The sequence below is a fragment of the Besnoitia besnoiti genome, chromosome IX, assembly GCF_002563875.1.
Source record: "Besnoitia besnoiti strain Bb-Ger1 chromosome IX, whole genome shotgun sequence".
NCBI lineage: Eukaryota > Apicomplexa > Conoidasida > Eucoccidiorida > Sarcocystidae > Besnoitia > Besnoitia besnoiti.
In genome coordinates, this window is record NC_042364.1 from 1,397,253 (window position 1) to 1,416,979 (window position 19,727).

General features: G+C 58.7%; 4 protein-coding genes across 4 annotated transcripts; 3 read left to right on the plus strand and 1 right to left on the minus strand.

The window, feature by feature from the left end:
* Nucleotides 1-467: 467 nt before the first annotated feature.
* On the plus strand, nt 468-3,164 carry BESB_013670 (BT1 family protein; the record flags this gene model as incomplete). Its single annotated transcript, XM_029360097.1, has 1 exon — nt 468-3,164. One exon carries the CDS (start codon nt 468-470, stop codon nt 3,162-3,164), a length of 2,697 nt encoding a protein of 898 aa, XP_029216764.1.
* A 2,666-nt stretch (nt 3,165-5,830) lies between these two features.
* Nucleotides 5,831-9,266, plus strand: BESB_013680 (WD domain, G-beta repeat-containing protein; the record flags this gene model as incomplete). The annotated part of the gene is made up of 4 exons (XM_029360098.1): nt 5,831-6,070; nt 6,993-7,460; nt 7,975-8,977; nt 9,145-9,266. The coding sequence occupies 4 exons, from the start codon at nt 5,831-5,833 to the stop codon at nt 9,264-9,266; spliced, it is 1,833 nt and encodes a 610-aa protein (XP_029216765.1).
* Nucleotides 9,267-11,113: 1,847 nt separating this feature from the next.
* BESB_013690 (WD domain, G-beta repeat-containing protein) lies at nt 11,114-15,161 on the minus strand (the record flags this gene model as incomplete). Its single annotated transcript, XM_029360099.1, has 6 exons — nt 11,114-11,310; nt 11,794-12,139; nt 12,432-12,720; nt 13,080-13,459; nt 14,008-14,192; nt 14,849-15,161. 6 exons carry the CDS (start codon nt 15,159-15,161, stop codon nt 11,114-11,116), a joined length of 1,710 nt encoding a protein of 569 aa, XP_029216766.1.
* Nucleotides 15,162-16,676: 1,515 nt separating this feature from the next.
* Nucleotides 16,677-18,639, plus strand: BESB_013700 (putative protein c9orf32; the record flags this gene model as incomplete). The annotated part of the gene is made up of 4 exons (XM_029360100.1): nt 16,677-16,759; nt 17,046-17,286; nt 17,714-17,897; nt 18,386-18,639. The coding sequence occupies 4 exons, from the start codon at nt 16,677-16,679 to the stop codon at nt 18,637-18,639; spliced, it is 762 nt and encodes a 253-aa protein (XP_029216767.1).
* Between the last annotated feature and the right edge of the window lie 1,088 nt (nt 18,640-19,727).

Below are 19,727 nucleotides of genomic sequence, written 5' to 3' on the forward strand. Positions count from 1 at the left end.
AACGATCCATGCGTCTACACAGTCGACTTTGTCACTCCGTCATTAGCGCCTTTTTTTCCTTCGCTTTCCTGTCTCCACCACATCGCTTCCTTAGGCCTAGGAGCGTCTGCGGGAGACGGGAGCTTGGTTGTCGCACGCGACCGACGCGGAGGCACGCCCCCACGCGGAAACAAGTTCCGGCCCTGCTGCATCTTCGCAGTTCGTCTGCCGGTCTAGCTGCCTCCACAGGTGCCGCTCGACAGATGCCGACGGCCGTCAGGCTTTTCTCTCGATCCTGAAATCCCGCTTCGCTGCACTGCCATTGCCCGGCTTTCGCTGGATGCGGCGCCCCTGGCCCCTGTCTGCTTCAGGCGCGTATGCGCTTTGCCAGATCTGTGCGCGCGGCGGCGTGCGTTGGCGATTGACCCCCTGTCGGTGACGAATGCAACTTCCTTCCTTCCTGAGTCGCCCTCTCGCCGCGCGTGACAATGCCGTCTTCAGGGGCGGGCGACAGGAGCCCGGAGATTGCCGTCGCTCCCGAGCTCGTCTCACCTCCCGTCAGGATGCGCACGCCGCCAGGCCCGCGCGCCGCGCGTCCCTCGTGCTCTCTGGTTCGCGCCTCTGTGTCTCCTTCCACTTCTTGTTCCTTCTCGCTGCCTCGTCTCGTCGGCCTCCCTGCGCCGGAGTCGCCGCCTCTCTCTGCGGAGTTCACGCCCTTTCCTCCAGTTGCAGACATCCTTCCCTCTTGCTCGCCGCCGCGGTCGTCGGCGCGGTCTCCGCGGCTGTTGGGCGCAGGTGCGCGTTGTCTCTCAGCTTCGTCTCCGCAGCAGATTGATCGCAAAGCGCCATCTGGCTCCACAGCGCCATCGCTACTGCTGCGCTCTGCAGAGGAGCCGTCGCCTTTCGCTTCGGCGGCCGCGAGCGGTGCCAAAGAGTTGAATCGCGGGTGTCTCTCGGGGATGTGGGGTCGCTGTTTTCCGGGCGCAGTCTGGCGCGGGTTGCGCGCGGCCGTTCTGCTGCCGGTGTCCCTGGCGGCGAGCGTGCGGGAGGCGGTCGGGCCTCGCTTTTTTCTGTTGCTGGTCTCGGTTTACCTCTGCATCAAGGGCTTGGTCTACTCGCTCACAGTGTCGGCGATGCTGCCGTATTTCAAAGCCTTGGGGTGGAGCGCGACGGCCTACCAGCAGGCGACAGCGCTCGCGTTCGTGCCCTGGGGCATGAAGGGTTTGATAGGGACGCTGTCAGACGCGCTGCCGCTCTTTGGCTACCGCAAGAAGTACTACATGCTATTGGCCTCGCTCCTCGGCGTCGCAGGCGTGTGCGGCCTCTGCGTCGTGCCGCAGAGCTTCGCAGCGGATCGCTTCTGGCTGGTTTGTTGCCTCTTTCTGTTGAGTCAGCTGCAGGTCGCGACGCTCGACTTGATGTGCGAAGGCCGGTACTCCGAGTTGATGGTGGAGGCGCCGGCCGTCGGGCCGGCGATTGTGACCTTCGTGAACGTGTTGATTTCGGTCGGTCAGGCCTTCGGCAAGATGCTCGTCGGGCCCGTCAGCGACCAGGTGGGGACGCGCCCCATTTTCTGGCTTGCGCTGCCCCTCGCGGCCTCTGTTGTGCCGCCGATCTGCCTGAATTTTCTTCCAGAGCAGAAGCTTGAGCGCGAGGACCTGCAGGTGCTGCGCGAGCGGATCTACGCGCAGCGCCGCGTCTTTATCATGGGCTGCTCGCTCGCCGCGGCCTCTTGCGGCGTCGCCGTCGTCTCCCTCCTGACGAACAAAGACAGCTTCCTGCTCGCCTACAGCTTGATCGCCGGGGTCGCGCTCTCCTGCGTGTGCTTCTTCGCGCTGCCGCGGCAGATCGCCTTCTGCAACATGTATTTCTTTCTGGACCAGCTGTTGCATCTCAACGTCTCGGGCGCACTCGACTTCTTCTACACAGCGAGCCCCGAGTGTCTGCCCGACGGTCCCCACTTCGACTACACGTACTACAACACCTACACCTGCGTCGCCGGCGCGGTCGGGGGCGTAATAGTCCTCATTCTCTTCCTCAAAGTCCTGCCGCCCTACTCCTTTCGCCACATCCTCACCGGCGCCTGTCTGCTGCGACTCGGCGCCTCGCTCGTGGACTACGTCCTCGTCTCGCGCCTCACCACGCAGATGCACCTGTCCGATCGCGCGGTGTACCTGCTCGGCGACGCGATCATTCTCGTCGGCGTCGGCTCGCTCTCGTACATGGTGGGAGCGATCTTAATCTCCAAGCTGTGCCCGCGCAACGTCGAGGCCACCGTGTATGCGATCCTCGCTGGTATGGGCAACATGGGCTCCACTCTCTCCACCCTGGTCGGCGTCGCCGCCATCAAGGACTTTCACATCACCACCACACTGCAGGAGGAGGGCGGATGCGACTTCTCTAGGCTTCCCCAACTCATATCCATCTCGAATTTTGTCTTGCCTTCCCTCTGCATTCCTCTCTGCATGGTCTTACTACCCAACAGCGCCATGGACGCCCCCCTCTCCGCGGACGCGCCCGCCACCCGAGAACCCTCCCTCTTCACCCTCTTCGCCCACTATGGCCCTGCAGGCGCAGGGGCCGACGACAGAGCTCAAGGCGCCGGTGGAGGCCGAGAAGCCGGGGGCGGGGCGCCAGCGGCCGGCTGGGGCCCGGCGGCCGGCGGAGCCCAGGGGCGGGGCGACAGCGGCGACGAGGACCGCGGGACGAGCAGGGGGCGACGCACAGCCAAGGCAGGCATGAAGGCGGGCGACAGTGGGACTGAGAACGGAGACGAAGGATCGAGAGACGAGAGGCCTGCGGATGACGATCGCGAGGAAGCTGGGCGCAGACGCGGTCGGCGGAGACACAGTAAGCACGCCGGCTCATCGGAGAGAGAAGAACGCACAGAGCAGACGGCACAGAAGACTGGCAGCTGGCTCGAGCTGATTGGAGACTCCGACGACACGCTGTTGAGTGATGAGAGCCTGACGCGGAGAGGAGAAAGGATATCTGCAGCGTGCCGAGAAGGCCTCGCAGACTGGGACGTTGAGGGCGGACGAAGAAACGCAGAAGCTGGCGGCTTCAGCGGCTTTGTGGGAACAAGCGTCTCGGGGGTGGAGCTCCTTGCCGACGGCGAGGCGGATAGCGCCGGGGGACGGAGGGAGAGATGCAGGAGGAACGAGTTTCCACGGGTGCTGCTTTAGGCTTCATATCTCCCTCCCCCTCTCTTCCCCCCTCCATGCGCCCCCCGTTTGGGATCGATATCACCACGTCTTCGCGGCTGCAGCAATAAAGCTTAAAAAACGGCGTTGCTGAGGGAGTTTTTTGCAGGAGAGGAAGGGGACAGGGAAAGCGCGGTTGCCTACTCCTTTGTCATGCATCTTTGTGCGTCCGCCTGGTGTTGAACAGGACGCCCTGCCGGTCGACGTCGTTCTTCCTGTTGCTTGTTTCCTCTGCATTTGTTCCTCGCCTGGCCACGTTTTTTTGTTTCTGCTGATAGCGGCGCTGACTCGCGTTGGGGTCACGGAGTTCCGTCGTGGCATGTGGGGGCAAGAACCCTCTCGCTCAGGTGTACAGACACCGCGCATCCAGCCCCATCAAGCCCCGATCCGAGTCAGACTGATGCACGCGTCTCCGTTGCGTGAACACGATCGTTTTCTCTTTCGCGTGTCTGTGTCTGAGCTCTGTAGAGAGGCGAAGGGAGTGACCGAGGTTGCCTGTCGGCCGTGACCCGGTATAATTTTTGTGAAGTTCAGAAACGACACTGGCAACTCCAGCGACGTCAGCTTGCTTCGGTGCGTGTGCCTCTTTGTCCTCTCCTTTGGGGAAAGAAAATATACTGTCATCCTCATTGTTACTGAGACGAGGTTTCCTCCAAATAACCTCGTGAACCCTGTAATATGAATCGCTTATCTCTTCCTGAGAAACGCAGCGGATGGTGGCAGTGATTGCCTCCTGTCGCGAAGTGTATTAGATCAAGCACTGTTTGAAAAACAGTGTCTCTTTCTTGCGCAGTTGAAATCAGAAAGGCAGCCTCTACGGGTATAGAGATGGGACCACGCTCAGTCGATATTGCGGTCAAGCGTAGTCTTTGTGCTGCATCCGTATTGTCCTACGGTACGCAGGATATGCAGCTGGCTCCAGGTTGTTCATAAAGTGCAAAGGCACTGTGTGTCCGGTAACAGCTTGACCTTTTTGCAGATTTGTTGCAGGAAACTGTCGATTTCCTCGCCAAATTGGTAGAATAAGCACACGCTCCCGCAACAGGTCCCTGCCTATCAATATATATGTATTCTGCATCCATCACTGCTGTGTCTTCATAGCAATGCTTGCATAGGCACGTGTATAGGGAGCTCAGTTTGTACTGGAGGAGATTTGGGCGTACGTTGTAGCTTATAGAGGCACAAGCATGCGGGCATACGAGGCATTGCCATTCTACTGAACCGGGATTTGAGGGAGGTGCAACTTCCGCGTGCAGCAAGCGGACCTGCGAGCGCGGTTTGTAACACACGCACTTCAGTAGTGGATTTTATCCCTATGTGTATGTGGTGCCGTTATTGTCGGCCATCATCAAGTACAAACTGTCTTGGCAGTACTTCCCGCCTTCCCATGTGCCCAACAACGTGTAGCACCTGTTGCGTAGGATCTCCATCTCAGTCGCATTAACTACCCATGCAAAAGCGTCGCTGAATTAAAGTGACGCTAAAATCCTTCGCTGGCGACTGTATTTTGAATCAAAAAAGAAAAAAACTAGTGGGCATGTGAGCGGTTTTCGGCAGACGCAGCCGCGTATGCTGGGAGCGTTCTGCCGATGTCGGCTTATAGACGGAGAAGCACGGCGGGTGAGGAGCGGCACATGCGGTGAAAGGCAGCCGTACCCGTGGTAAGGGGGCGGTAAGCAGGGATAGGAGAAAAAAGAAGCAGAGCTGCGAACGCAGAAAGGCACGCGCTTAACGAGGCTAGTCGGATGGAAGAAAAGTCTTCGTGCGTCGCGCCCTTTCCACGCGGAAAACGGCGAGGTTGACAGCGGCAAGCCCTGGTGTCGACTGTATGTACACTGCCTGGTACACACGAATTCTTTATTTTCTGTGGTATTCACAGGGCGGGTGGAACTACGGCCAAGAACCGTAAGTGGCGCTGTCGTTTCTTCTTAGCTCTTGTCTTCCGGTTTTTTTCCGCCTCTTCGTCTTCCTGCGTGTGTTGGTTCTGCTCCTTTTGTCTAGTCTTGCGAGGCGCGGTCTCATCGAAGTAATTGTACCTCCTTTTCTGCGTCTGGAGAAGTTTCTCTCCCGCTGAGTGAAGGGGTCCTGTCACCTGGTGTCCTTTTTTCGCTCAGGTCACATCTTCCCTATTCTCGATTTTCCTTTCCAGTTCCGCGTTGCTCATTTCTTCCGCTTTCGTGCGCGTGTCCTTTCCTGTCCGTCCTGTTTTCTCCACCGGCGTCCGCCTCGTCTCCTGCCGTCCCTCGGTTTTCTCTTCCTGTTCCGCACCGCCGGGTCTCTTCGTGCCGTCTCATCTCTCGCCTCGATAATCTCCCTCCTCGCACTGTTCTGTGTATCGCTGCGACCGGCGATCCTTCTCTTTCTCGTCCCCTCCCGCCCCGTCGGCGGCGGCCAGTCTGCACAGCGCCGCGCGTGGCCTCTCCGTCGCCGCATCTCTCTTCTCCTTCCTCTCTCCTGTCTCACTTTTGTGTTTTCTAGTTTTTGGTCGGTTTCGCCTGCTGCGCACTCTCTGCTGCCAGTTTGGGCGACGGACTAAATCGGGCGGAGGCACCTCGCACGCACGTGAGCCGAGCGCTTCGGGTGTCTACGCAGGGCTTGACGCTTCTCGAGACTCTTCGCTGACTCCCTTTCGCAGCATTCGGGGCAGTATGGCGGCCCCAGCGACGCTCTCCACGTTTGATACAGCGCATGCAGGATGCCTCCACAGCGTTGAGTTTGATTTTTTCGCGACGCGGCTCGCCACCGCGTCCTCCGACCGCACGATTCGGTTGTGGAGTGTCTCCACGGCTCCTGAGCGCGCCGACGGCTGCCCCGCCGCCGGCGAAGTCGCGCCCAAGACCACGACGTTCCTCCAGGAGCTCCGCGGCCACGAGGGCCCTGTGTGGCAGGTAAGCAGTCAAATCAGAGAGGCCTGAGAAAATCAGAGACAGGAGAAAGGGGGGGGAGGAGGGACTTCGTGACGGCGCAGGGCGATTGCACAGGGTGCGTGGGAGGCGGCTGAGACGCGAGCAAGAGGCGGGATCCAAAAGACGCCAGATTTCGGGCAAACAACACAGAGCAAGAGAGAGCGAGAGGACCGGAGGAGAGCAACGGGGAGGTGGGTTCAGAAGATGCGTCGCGGATGCTTGGAGGGCTGGAAGATTAGACACTGAGAGTGGAGGCGAGAGGGCGAGAGGAACAGGGCGGCCCAGCAGACAGAAACGGGAGAGGACGCTGCTCCCAGAAGGCGGCGCGATAGGGAGTTGCCGGTTGTGCGCACTTCATCCGAGGTTGTATCCGTTTTGGTCGGCACGAGGGGGATGAGGGGCTTGTGCCGTTGCTTTGCGTCGCGGGCTTTCTGCGAAGCGAAGAGGCTCCAGGGTTATGTTGTTTTCCTCCGCTGTGCTTGTTTGGCTGCTCCTCTCGCCGCGCAGCCGTCTTCTTTCTAGGCTCCGCTTACGTTGCGATTTCTGTGTTTTTTTTTTGTCCCCGCTCGTTTCGTCGCGTCGGTTCCTTACTCGTTGTGTTCGTTCTTCACGTGAGGAGTGTCTGCTTGTGTCTCCACTTGTTTGCTGTCCGGCTTCGTCGGTTCCTCGTTCTCTATCTTCGTGTCTGCCCTCCACTCCCCTTTTGTCGTCCTTTTTTCCAGTTTTCATGTCTCCTGGGCGCTTTGTTTCTTCGCCTTTTTTTTTTTTTGCCTGGGGGGCGGTGTCGCGCCCGAACGGCTCGCCCTCCTGCCTTTCCGCGACGCGGCGCCGTTGCGCGACTTTGGCTGGGTTTTAGGGTTGTTCACTGTATTCTTTTCGCCCTTGTGTTTTTCCGCTTGCTCAGGTGCGTTGGGCGCATCCGTCGTTCGGCGCCATCCTCGCGTCGTGCGGCTACGACCGCCGCATCGTTGTCTGGCAGCAGCGGCCGGGGGCCGGAGGCGCGCAGGGGGGTCGCTTTTCGGCGGGCGCTGCAGGCGCGCAGCCGGGGGCGTTTGCGCCGATCTACACGAACGACGAGCATGCGTCGTCGGTCAACTCGATCGACTTCTGTCCCGCCGAGCTGGGGCTCCACCTCGCGGCCGGCAGCAGCGACGGCTCCGTCTCCGTGATGTCCCTCGCGGACCCCTCCGCCCTCGCCCAAGGAGCCGGCGCGCCCGTCTACTGGAGCCGCAAGGCCTTCGCCGCCCACTTCAACGGCGTCAACAGCGTTGCCTGGGCCCCCGTGCGGCCCGGCGCCGCTAAGGAGCTGATGCTGGCGACCGGTGGATGCGACAGCCAAGTTCGCCTCTGGGGAATCGACCCCCAGACGCAGGTGAGCAAGGGGACGCGGCAGCCGAACGAAAAAGAGGAGAGAAAACTCTGCGCAGCACATAAATGCGCCTTGCGGCCAGGGGAGAAGGCCCGCTCGTCCACGTGGAGCATGGTGCATCTGTTTTATATATTTATATGCATACTTCTATGCGTAGGTATACGTGCATGGGTAGGGAGTTTCAAGGCGTGCGAAGAGAAGAGTGAACGGAGGCCTGTGGAGTGTCGACTCCGGTTGTTTACTCGCGCCTGCACGATTTGTGTGTGTCCATCTTGTTGCCGCGGTGCCGCGGATTTTCCTTTCGCCGCCGCACGCCGAAGTCTCAGTGCTGGCGCCTGCTTCCCCTCCCCTCCGTACCGCGGCGGACTGCGAGAGCTCGAACCATGCAGGGACACGCCTTTTCTGCTCGCTTTTCCTCGTCAGTTGCAATATCTCTCTACACTAGGATTATTCTGCATCAGCTGTGTTCGAGGCGTCACATACGGATTTCTGTTCTGACTCGTCTTTTCTGCTGCAGGAGTGGCGGCAGCTGCACCAGCTGACGGGAACGGAGGCGCACACGGACTGGGTGCGGGATGTGGCCTTCCAGCCTGCGGCCGCGTCGTCGCTTCTCGCGAGTTCCTCCCTCCTGCTCGCCTCATGTAGCGAAGACTGCACTGTGAAGCTGTGGGTCGGCGAGCTCTCGTCCTCCTCCCCCTCGTCCTCCTTCCCCTCGTCGTACACGTGGACGCTTCGGCAGACGCTTCGTCTGAACGCGCCGGTGTGGAGGGTGTCCTGGAGCGTCTCGGGCACCGTCCTCTCGGCGGCCTGCGGAGAAAAGGACGTCTTCCTTTTCCGCGAGACGGTCGGCGGGCAGTGGGAGAAAGTCTCCCGCCTCGTGGGACCCGACGCCGTCGCCCCCGCCCCAGCTGTGGCCCCCGCCGTCGCCGTCGCCCCCCAGCAAGGAGTTCCCGCGCCCGCACCGGGCCTCGCGCCGCCGCCGCCCCAGCTCGGGGTTCAGCCGCTCACCCCAGTCCCAGCCCCACTCGCCTCTCCTCATGGGCCGATTCAGCCGCCGATGTCCGCCGCGCATTTGGCGCCGCCCCCTGCCGCGGGAGCTGGAGACCCGCCTGTCCCTGCCCCCGGCGCTCCCCACAGCGGCATGCCCGCTCCGGGAGTCGCTTCAGCAGGCGTTCTCGCGCCCTTCGGGCAGCCCCCTGCCCCCGGTAGCTTCTATCCTCCGCCCGCCGCACCCGCAGGACCCGCTGCACAGAGCTACCCGCCCCCAGCGGCTCCCCAAGGCGTCTACCCGCCGCCCACCCATCCTCAAAACTCGCGCTACCCGGCTCCGGCCAGCAGCCAGGGCCCGGTTGCCCCCCCGGCGTTCGGTGCGCCGCCCCCGATGGGCGCACCTGCCCCCACGCAGCCCTTCTACGGCGCCGGGGCCCCGCCGGCCCGTCCGCCCGCCGACGCCTTCCAGGGGGTTCCAGCCCCTGGTGGAGACCCGCGGGTTTTCTACCCCGGTGGAGCCCAACCTGGGGGTAAGAGACAGTCAACTTGCGCCCTAGGGAGATTGAGGCTGCGTATATTGCCGGGACAGAGGCTTTTTAAACATACATGTGTAGTAGCACACGTTTGTGTATATATATATTTCCCTTTTAGGATTTAGGGAAAAGGCGTTTCCTTTTCTCGATGCTGTTGCCCGCAGGTGTGGCGCCGCCGCCCGCAGGCATGTTCGTCCGCCCCCCCCCTATGGGCGCCCCCGGCGTGACGCCGCAGCCAGGCTACTCGGCGAGGCCGCAGCTCTACACGCCCTACAAAGCGAATTGAACGCAAGCGCATCAAAAATAGGTCGAACAAAACATCGAAACGAGGAGCTCTCCGCGGCTCGAGTCGTCTTTTCTCCAAATGCGTGGGAGGGAGGGCAGTACAGGACAGAGGGAGATCGCATGCGTCGAGGCGAAAGAGTTTCTGGAAGCAGATGAGCGAGCCATAAAGAAGGGGCGCGTTTACACATACACATATGTGTATATCTGTGAATGTATGTAGATACATGTATACATAGGTACCGCTGGGAACCTCGGGGGGCTCGAAGGCGCGCGCGGGATGGGGGGACGCGGGCGAGCGTGTGGCTCACGAAGCAGCCTCCTCGTCAAGGGGCTGATATGGGGGCCAGGTGTGTTAGATTCAGCAGGTGAGCGGTGTCTCGGTTCTGAGGTGTCTGTCTGCATGAAATCGCAGCAACTGAAGTCTCTGGGGCGCTGCCACAACGCGATTGAAACCTCTAGATATGTATGTATACGTGCCGGCATATAGTATAATTGGAGGCAGATGCGCGTTTGAAGATGAAACCGGGCGACCGGTTGTGTAGTTCTTTCCAGCTGGCGCAATTTGTCTCCACTTTTTCAGTCAACTCAACGCGCCTCTTGAAAGCACTGCAGCGCACGCAAGTTAGTAGCGAATGCACTCAGCCGCAGATTCTCCAGCGCCTCGGCTACCTGCAAACACGTGAAGTTACTGGTCTCGTTCGAAACATCAGCATAGAGCGGACTGCAGCCCAGAGAATCAAAGGCACATCTCCTCGGCGTTCCCTGAAAACCGCATGCTAGGCGTGTACATACATGTACATATATATATATATATATATATACGTAAAAATATGAACGTATATATTTATATATCTGCATCCTGTGTGTCTCTGCGTTGATGTACCTTTGGATGAAGCGCGGAAGGGCCGCGCGCACCAGCCCCTACACCGGCGATCCCCCCCCCCCCCCCCCCCCCCGCGTTTCTAACACATATACAATATGTATACGTACATAAATATATAGATAGATATGTACACATATATGATAGCGAACACGAATAAAATTGCTGCTGCGGGCCCGAAGGGGGCGGGCGTTCTAGGGACCGCGTCGGGGCGCCCGGCGTGGAGCGCCCCACGCCGGCTGCTCCTTTCAGGGTTTAGGGTGGAAAAAAGGTACTTTGGCGTTGTGTTCCTTTGCTGTCTGAGCGGCAGAGGCAGCGCAGCGGGGCTGGCCGCCAAGCTCTGGCCTGCAGCCTCGAGACGAGGGCATTAGGAGCGCCTTGCATTTTGAATAAAGGGATTAAACAAGTAGTCTCCAAGACACCAAGGAAGAAAAGCACAGGCGCTGGCATCAGAGGCTTGCGTGAGACGCGAAAGACAAAGTCGTCCTTCCTCACGCACAGTGTGCAGTGAAATTCCAGACCCAGATGAAGAAAGCGACAATAGACACACCTAGGCATTTCTAGAGAAACACTCGCCACCAAAACTGAATTCCCGTGAATCCCTCTAGCGTGACGAAGCGCACAACAAGCTGCCGAGGCCCGCGAGCGACGAGGTGTTTCGGAAGTGGCTACCCTGTGGGATCAGCACGCTCGTCAGCATGTCAGCGTAGACGCAAAACTACCCGCGGTAGTATATATAGAAATATGTTTAGTTTTTATGTATTACGTGTATACACTACATATATGTATATCTACAGTATAAACATATATATATATATATATATATATATATATATATATATATATATATATATATATATATATATATACTGCGCCCCTTTGCAGGCTCTCTCCACGCTGGAGGAGAGCAGCCTTTACACTCGCTGTGGAAGGAAAGCAGCACTTTTTAGGTACTTGCACGTGGCCGTTCAGTTTTGTTGAACGCGGTAGACTGCGAGTCCGTTCTTCGCGTTCTTGTCAACGACCCATCTGCCGAATTTGCTCTCTTTGCTGACGCCGGCAACGAGGAGGCTGTGGGACGGCGTCAGCGTCAGGCCCGCGACGATGCCGCCGCTCGGCGCGCCGGCGGAGGAGCTCAGCAGCGAGAGCGATTGAGCAGGTGCGTCTGAGAAGCCAAAAAAAAAAGACCCAGGAAAATTCCATCGGCGAGAGCCCGTCCCCGCGCTTCCTCCCACGCACCAGTACGCCAAGACAAGCGACAAAAGGTGCAGCTATTTACGCACAACGTGGCCCAAAAAATAAGTACAAAGCCTATACATAAATACATATATATATATATATATATATTGATCAAGGTGTGTAATTGCAGATTGTCTCTCAGTTGCACATGCACGTTTACCTACATTTTTATCTATCTATATATGACATATATATGTGTGCGGTTTGAATCTAGTTGTTTGTGGGTTCGAATGCTCAGTTGAATACCGGGCAGACAGGTGCCGCGCACGATTAGTGAGCGTTCTTTTCGTGCCCTTCCGTGGCGCGACGTGTGTTTTTCTCTCTCCATGCGCATGCAGTGAGACGGGTGCACGTGATGAGGCGCCATGCGCTCGCCGGGGGTCTCGCGAGTCTGCAGAGTCGAGCCTACTTTCCCCATTCTTTCCCTTCTTGGTCGTCGTCGCCTTCCAGAGCTGCACGCGGCCGTCTTCAGTTGCGGAGAAAAGCGTGTCGGTCCTCCGCATCGCCGTCATCGCCGTCACTCCCACGCGCCCGGCCGCGCCCGCGGACTCCGCCGTCGCGCCGTCGCCGCTTTTCCGCGACTTCTTCGCCTCCTGCCGCGCAAACTGCGCAGCGAGCGGCTTCTTCGATGTTGAAGAGTAGAGCGACACCACGCCAGACGCGCTTCCGCACGCAAAGAGCGAAGGCGTCAGCAGCGCGCAGCAGTCCAGCATGGCGAGCTGCGGCGAAAAGACGAGGTGCGTGTCTTGAACCAGCTGCGGACGAAAGCAGTGACGCACGCGCATGCAGAAAAGACAAAACACGCCATGAAACCAGCACTGAACAAGAAGACGCGCGCCTGTGCGCGAGACAAGAAAACTCGACACGCCCCCCATGCAAGGCGAGCAACACTCGGCGCACACCCGCGGCGCGTCCAGCCGCTTCTCTCTCCGCTCCAGGCCAGAATCCGCCGCCTCCCGCCTCCTCGCCGGCAGAACCCAAACCCCTTCACAGGAACCCCTCCACCTCCGACCTCCACCCCTCTCCTTTCGACTTCGAGGCGCCCACTTTCCAGCTTCTGGCGCAGTTGTCTTCGCCGACGGTCAGGGGCTTGTTGGGTTGCAGGATGTCCATGCTGGCGACGGCGGCGGTGTGGCCGTAGAAGCTGTTGACGCACGCTCGCAGGTTCAAGTTCCAGAGTCTGAGGCTCTTGTCTGCGCTGCAGGTGACGATTTCGATGTCGCCCGAAGACGAGAAGGACGAAGTGTCGCCTCTGGAAAGCGAGGCTGCCGTCGGGAACGCGTTGAACTTCACCGACCGCACGGCCCCTGAGTGCCCGCGCAGACTCGCCACGCACCTGAACGTTCAAAAAAAGGGAAACGAATTCTAGAAACCGGGTCACGTGCTGGCGGCGAAGAGAAACAGGCCGATTCACCCGCGACGAAAATGTTTGACGCAAGGCACGCCTACCGAGAGGACAGGAGCGAGGCAAGTACGAAGCGAGACAGGAAAGATCGAGAGACATATGGAGAGGGAGAAGAGAGCGAGGAGAGAGGTTGCAGGCGCCGCAGCAGACACGAGAAGCCTCTGCTTCTACTACGCGCCCGCGAGGAGGCGCATGCCAGTCCGCCGAGTACCCCAGTACATATGTGTATGTGTTCCGGGTTGTGAAATGACTGCGTCTCGAATCGACGAGTAGGGAGTGGCGTGGCGCACTTTTTCGTGCTGGATCGCGCGTCCCAGATGCAGATGACTTGGTCTTCGCCGACCGAGCAGAAGAAGCTCTCGTCGGGCGCCACGCAGACGTCGAGGACGGGGCGGAAGTGACCGCCGCCGTGGAAGTCGTTGCGTCGGCCCTCGAAGACGATTTTCTTCTCCTCCTGCAGATCCCACAAGACGACGCAGCAATCCTTCCCGCCTGTGTACACGTGTCGGTCTAGCGCGGACGCGGGGGGCGCGGCCTCTGCGCGCTCAGAGACGTCTCCGACGCCTGGCGCAGCCACGCAGGTCAGCGGGAGCTTGTGCCCGCGAAGGAACGCGACGGGAGCCTGCGAAAGCGCGAGCGAAGAGGCCGCCGACCGAAACGCCGAGGCGGACTGCGCGGACAGCACACAGATCGCCGACACGCACGCGACAGAGAGATTGAAAAAGGATGGAACGCGGCAGCACACAAGCGCAAAGCAGAGCGAAAGGCAGGCAGACAGCCGCAGAGAAGAATGCAGAGACCGCGGGGGACGAGGCGAGCGCAAACGCGAGCAAGTAGAGAAAAGAGAGAGGAGCGGGTGGGAGGGCAAAGGCGAGCGAAATGCGCAAGCACCGAGCCGCGAGACGCAGGGAGAAAGCACTTGAGTTTTTGCCGAAAGAAGGCGCCCGAGAAACAGACCTAAACAGTTGTCGAGACCCGGCGCGGGAGACGAGCCAGGCAGTCGAGCGAGGAAAGACACGCCAGTGGGACTTGCCTTCGGAGAAACGCGGGCGAGACAGAGACATCAAAGAAGAGAATGAAACCTCCACGAAAAACACTCTTGCCTCCCCCCTACACGCCTCTCGAAACCTGAGGCCTTGCGATTGTGTTGCTACGCTCTGAGTTTTTGTGTCCCTACCCCCCCTCGCGCGCCTCGGCTCTGTCAAACTCCCTCCTTACTCGACCGTCAGCCTCTTTCCTCAGCAGCTTCGCCATCTCTTCTTCTTCATCTGATTCACCTTCATCCTCTTCGCCCTCCTCGTCGTCCTCCTCTTCTGCGCGCCGCCGGCGCTTGCCGGTCTGAGCCGCCAGCTGGCTGAGATACTCGCGGGCGAGGCGGAGGCGGCGCTCGTCGGGGAGCTCGCCTGCAGAGGAAACAGGGGGAGAAAAGAGCTTGCCATACGACGCTGAAGCCAGCGGCGAAGAGCAGAACAGAAATGCGCGAAAGAAAACCCAGAATGCGCAGCTCGCGGGTGCAGGACACTCTGAGATATCGGCCTCTAAATCCAACGGGAGAAGAAGCGCGAGCAAAGCAGCGAAAACACCCCACTTGAGCACGGCCGCGCGTTCGCTGCAGTCGCAGCGCGCACGAAGCGACGCGACGGGCACCTTCAGCCCTGAAAAGAGAGGGAGAAAGGGCATGCGCTTTCTCTTTCTTCGTTGCACGCCAGATCGCATTTGCACGGTGCCGCCGATGGAAGACAACTACACAGAGCAGTCGATACGCGAAAAGAAAGGAGACAACGAATGGAAGTGTAGTGGGGCTGCGGCGACTCTTGCGAAGTCGCTTAAAGGAGAATCCAGAGAAGAAGGAAAGGAGAGGGGCGAGAAGGACAGCCATGCAGGAAGAAGAGAGTGAAAGGCGAAGAGGAACCACAGAGCCGTGTGCAATTCGCAAGTGCTGCAAACAGGGCTCGCAAGTCGCATTTCGTCTCCTTTTCGCGGATTCTTAAGGCTGCAGACCCGACAGAAGCTGAATCTCGTATCGAGAAGGAAATACGGGCGCGGAAAGCGAAGTCACCTTCTGTCTCGTCGTCGCTCGAGTCGCCCTTTGCAGTCTCGAGCTCCACGCCCGCTCCGTCATCGGAGAGCGAGAGGCCGTCTGCGTCGTCTGAGAGGATTTCTTCGTCGTCGTTTTTCGCGCTTTTCCGCGGCAGCAGGCCCTTCGAGTGCGAGCGGCGGGCGGCACCGGGCGCCTTGCGCGGAATGAGTCTCTTTCTCTGAGGCTTGTCCTCTGAGACCTCAGGGGCGGCCTCGGCGCGAAACCGTTTCTTGCCTTCGGCGGCGAGCGTGCGCGCAGCTGCGCCTCGTTTCTTCGCCGCCAGCCCCGCCATCGTGAGCCAACCTTGAAAGAATCGAGGAAAAACGACGCGAAAAATACGCGCGAGGCTCCGCGGAGGGAGACGCAAGTGACACGAGGGAGAAAAGATAGAACGGGAAGACTAGAAGGCAGCGGAAGAGAAGGAGAGAAAGTCGACGGGGACTGAGAGCGTCAGACAAGAAGAGCGAGATGAATGGACGGCGGGCGGGACGTCTCAGCCTCTTGCTCAGCCGGTCGCCCTCACAGAAAAAACTCCCGAAAGACAGAAAGAGCTGCGCGCGAGGAGACTCAACCTGCGATCCAGTGAGGCAGGACAAGGAGAAAAAAGGGAGAAAGAGAGAAAAAAAGAAAAAATGGTGACGCCGCCCCGGTAAGGTCTCTCAGAGCCCGTCCTTAGCGACGAAGGCGAGGAGCTCTGCAGAGTAAAAAAAGCCGCAGGGAGAGGAAAAGACAAGTCAACGCGGCAGCGTCCGTAGAAGAAGAAAATGTCAACAGACTGGAGCACAGATGAAGGCCAAAGAGCCGCGGGTAGAAGAAGCCACGCAAAGTGGGGCCGTGCCAGTAGGGCATGCGCGCATGCATACGCGACCGCGGCCGGCGCCGACTTTTCGCCGCATGCCGAACTTTGAAGAAAATGCGATATGTCCTGACAGAAAAAACTGAGCACCAGCAAGGGAGAAGGAGACCTTTGCGGAGATATTCTGGCCTCGGGTCGTGCCTCTTTTTCTTTTCTTTCCATCGCTAGACTCACTCGCGCGGCCGCTGGATACAGCAGAGTCGTCTGTATCTGTGTCGGTGCCCATGCAGGTTGCGACGGTTACAGCGTCTTGACGTTTGCGTTTCACTCGGGTATCAGAAGGGCACTCGAGGCGCTTCTTTTCGCGTCGCTCGTGCTCTTCATTGAGCTGGTCTGCCGATTCCTCCCCAGATTTGTCCAGGCGCTCGACCTGCTCTCGCCTCCTTTACCGTCTGCGGCGCTCTCGCGGGCTGCGCGTGGAGAGCCGAGTCGACAGAGGCAGACGGCTGCCCCTCGCTCTGTGGACGCTTCTTCCATACGCGTACGGAGGTGAATCCACGCGTAGATATGCCTCCCAACGCGGTAGGAAGGAGACTCGACGCTTTCTGGGGTTCACCACCGGTCAGCCGAGGAGACTGCCGAACTCGTCTCCGCCTCTCGCGCGCGTCCTTTACGAAAGACTCGCTTCCGTCCGCTTCTCCTTCGTTTTTGTCGCCTCCTCTCCGCTTGTCTCCTCTACCGGTTTCTCCTTCTATAGGCTGTGTCTCGCTGCGCGACTTACGCGACTTCTCTCCCTCGTCCTTCGTGTCTGGCGGCCGCCTCCCTTCGTCTTCGGCAGCGAATTGTTTTCTGCGCTCTTTTTCTTCGCCTGCTTTCGCTCCCCACGTTTTCCACTCCTCGTCTTTGTCGCCTCAGTCCGCGCAGTCCGGGTGGGTGCAGAGCTCGCCCGCCTCGATTTTTCCTGATTATTCGCGATTTTTCTCGTCCCGGGCGCGCCGGCGGAGACTCACTATGGGAGAAAACTCGCTGGGTCAGAAGTACGACTGCGTCGCAGACGCGTGGATAGAGGAGCTGGGCCGCGACGAGGAAAAGAAGTGAGGAGAAAAACGGAGAAAACTCCAACCTTGGTGCATCGTCGTCGATTCCAGTCTCGCGACTCAGCTCCCCCCGGTGCTGCCGAGAGAGCTCGTCACGAGCGCTGTCTCTCGCTGGAAGGCAGCGGCGCAACCCCGAGAGCGGCGGCAGGGAGGCGAGCCTCCACTCGAACGCAGAAAACAGACGTTTCACCTCAGTGCATGCGTCCGCCGCGGCGGCGCTCTGTTGCGGTATGCATAGGCGTCTCGCTTCGCTCTGTCTCTGCCTGGCATTTCGGACTTGTAGGCCGCAGTGGTATAGTGGAGCCCGGGAGTACTGGGCGCAGAAGGAGGCGAGCGTGAGCGGCATGCTGGACGGCTACGACGCGGTTTCTTCCGTGGACTTGGAGGCGTCGCTCTGCTTCCTAGAGAAAATCAAAACATTTCCGCCCTTCAAAGGCGGCAGCTGCAACTTCGCCTACGCTCTCGACTGCGGCGCAGGCATCGGCCGCGTGACTAAGGGCTGTCTCTTACACAAATTCGACGAGGTGAGCTGCCCGCGCAATCGCCTTTTCCTATTCTTTTGCCGCGCGGCCTCGCGGAGACAGCGGAGGCCTGGTCGCGGCCCCGCGGCGCATGCGCCTCTACTCAAAGAGAACAGGGAGGACGGATTGCGCGCGTGCATGCTGACTTGCCTCCGCGTGTCTGCATGCCTATCTACACGCCTGCGTATCTAATTGTCTATATATCTATATGTATAACTATGTGTATGTCTCTCTATATTCACAAATCTATATATAAGTATATGAATGTGTTTGTGGAGGTGGACAGGTAGCTCCGAACTGTTGGGGACGCTGGGGCGCCTTCGCGTGTCTGTCTTCTCGCGCGTTTTTCCTGCGAGTTTTTGTTGAATCTGGCACAACGTGCGCCTGGCGAATGCGTGCTGCGAGTCCGCGTCTTTTTCGCCCCGCGCAGGTCGACATGGTAGAGCCGATGGAGAAGTTCTGTCAGCAGGCGCGGGCCTTCGTGGACTCTCCTCGTCTGAAGGAGATTTTTCAGTTTCCTCTACAGGACTTTCACTTTACAAAACGCTACGACTGCATCTGGCTCCAGTGGTGCATTCTATATCTCACAGACAACGATCTCGTCAGCCTCCTCAGTAGGGCCCCGGCCTCCTGCTGGTCTGAAAAAAAATGGCGCATGCATCTTATTTTCACTGTTTCTATCGTTTGAATCGCGTCCCCCGTGCGGTGCAGTGGAGAGGAGAGAGAAAACGCAGTCTTGACGCCGCTGCGCGAATGGAGAGGCCCCTGTTCGAGAGGCAGCGTCGTTTTCTCTCTTCAGCACAACGGCGCAGAGGAGTGGCGACGCGCCTTCACGCAGGGCTATAGACCATGCGCACAGCTTGGGCATCGACGTGCGGGGGGCACCGACCCTGGAGGATTCTGTCTTTTTTGGATAGAAAGCTACTTTGAAGTGCGGAAGTAAAACCTGCAGGGTGACTAGGCTTTTTCAAGTGTAAATAGAGGATGTGGAATGCAGCTAGAATGCAACGTTCAAACGCTTTTTGTGCATGCACGCAAGCGCGGAGTCGGGGTTGGATATCAGATTCGGATGCGGAGTGTGCTGAGTGGCTTTCCTTCGCAGAGCGCTGCGCGGCGGCCCTTCATCCTGGCGGCGTGATTTGCGTCAAGGAGAACATCGGGGAGACGGGGTTCGAGATCGACAAACAAGACAACTCGATTATGCGGACAGACCGGCATTACCGCCAGCTGTTCAAGCAAGCGAATCTGCGCCTGCTGCTCGACATGCGCCAACCGAACTTCCCCAAATCCCTCTTTCCAGTATACATGTACTGTCTCCGTCCCTTCGAGGCGAAGGCCAACGCGAAGGCGAGTTGACCCCCGCAGCCGAAAACAGCAAATTCCACGCGCGCGTCGGCGCTCCGCGCAGGCAGCCGTTGCGTTGTTGTCTGGGCTAGGCGATCTGTGCGGGGTGGGAAGTCGCAAACTGTCAAACTGCTAACGCTCTGTGCGGCAGACTGTGGGATCTTCACGCTGCCCGTGCGGCTGCACGCAGGTATCTCTGCATCTCGCACTCTTGAACAGCGAGCATGATAGAGAGAGATAGGGAGACGCAGCCACATGGATGATGGACAGATGCGCAGACAGATAAATAGACAAATATTCATGTCGAAATACTGTGCACGAAGAGGGAGCGAGCTGTATATAGGTAGGTCGATTGATAGAGGGGCAGATTGCTAGATACATTGATAGACACACCAGTGACAGAAAAGGCTCACAGGAGCTGAAGCAGCGGTATGTGGGTACGAGAACACAGAGGGAGCGGGGCATAAAACTTACGGAGGCAGGCAGCTTAGAGTCCCTCATCGCTTTGCTCAAACGCATAGAAGTGTGCATCTACGAGCCTGTTGACAAGAGAAACCGACCAGCACATCTTCTAGGGACCGTCACTGAAATCGACCATCGCGCTTCGGTGAAGGCAAGCTATTACTGAACGTTTCGAGGATTACAAGCAGTCGTAATCAACGGCGCAGAGGTGTACCTTGGCTTTTACAGGTATATATAATTATATATATATATATATGCACATGCATGTTTATCTATATACATGCAGTATGGTCGCGGCGAAAGCGCTCGGACGCACGCGCGTGTTTCATCACAACGAAGATGTGATTGTACACGTGGTGAGGTGAGACAGTAGAAGACAGATTTTTTCGCACCTGTTGACTACATTCGTGTTCATAAAAACACGCCGAAGCCTCCATCCTGGCAGTGAGAGATAGGCACCTTGCGGACGTTCCATATTGTCTCGAGAAAGAACAGAGCAGCGAAGTGAAGAAGGCACAAGTGGTGAAGAGGCGACCGACTGAAAAAGTCCGGTCGCCGTGGCGCGGACAACTCAGTCACTGCCGCTTAGATAGTGTGAAAGATGAAAAGACTGAAGGCGAAAGAGGTGCCTGCTAGAG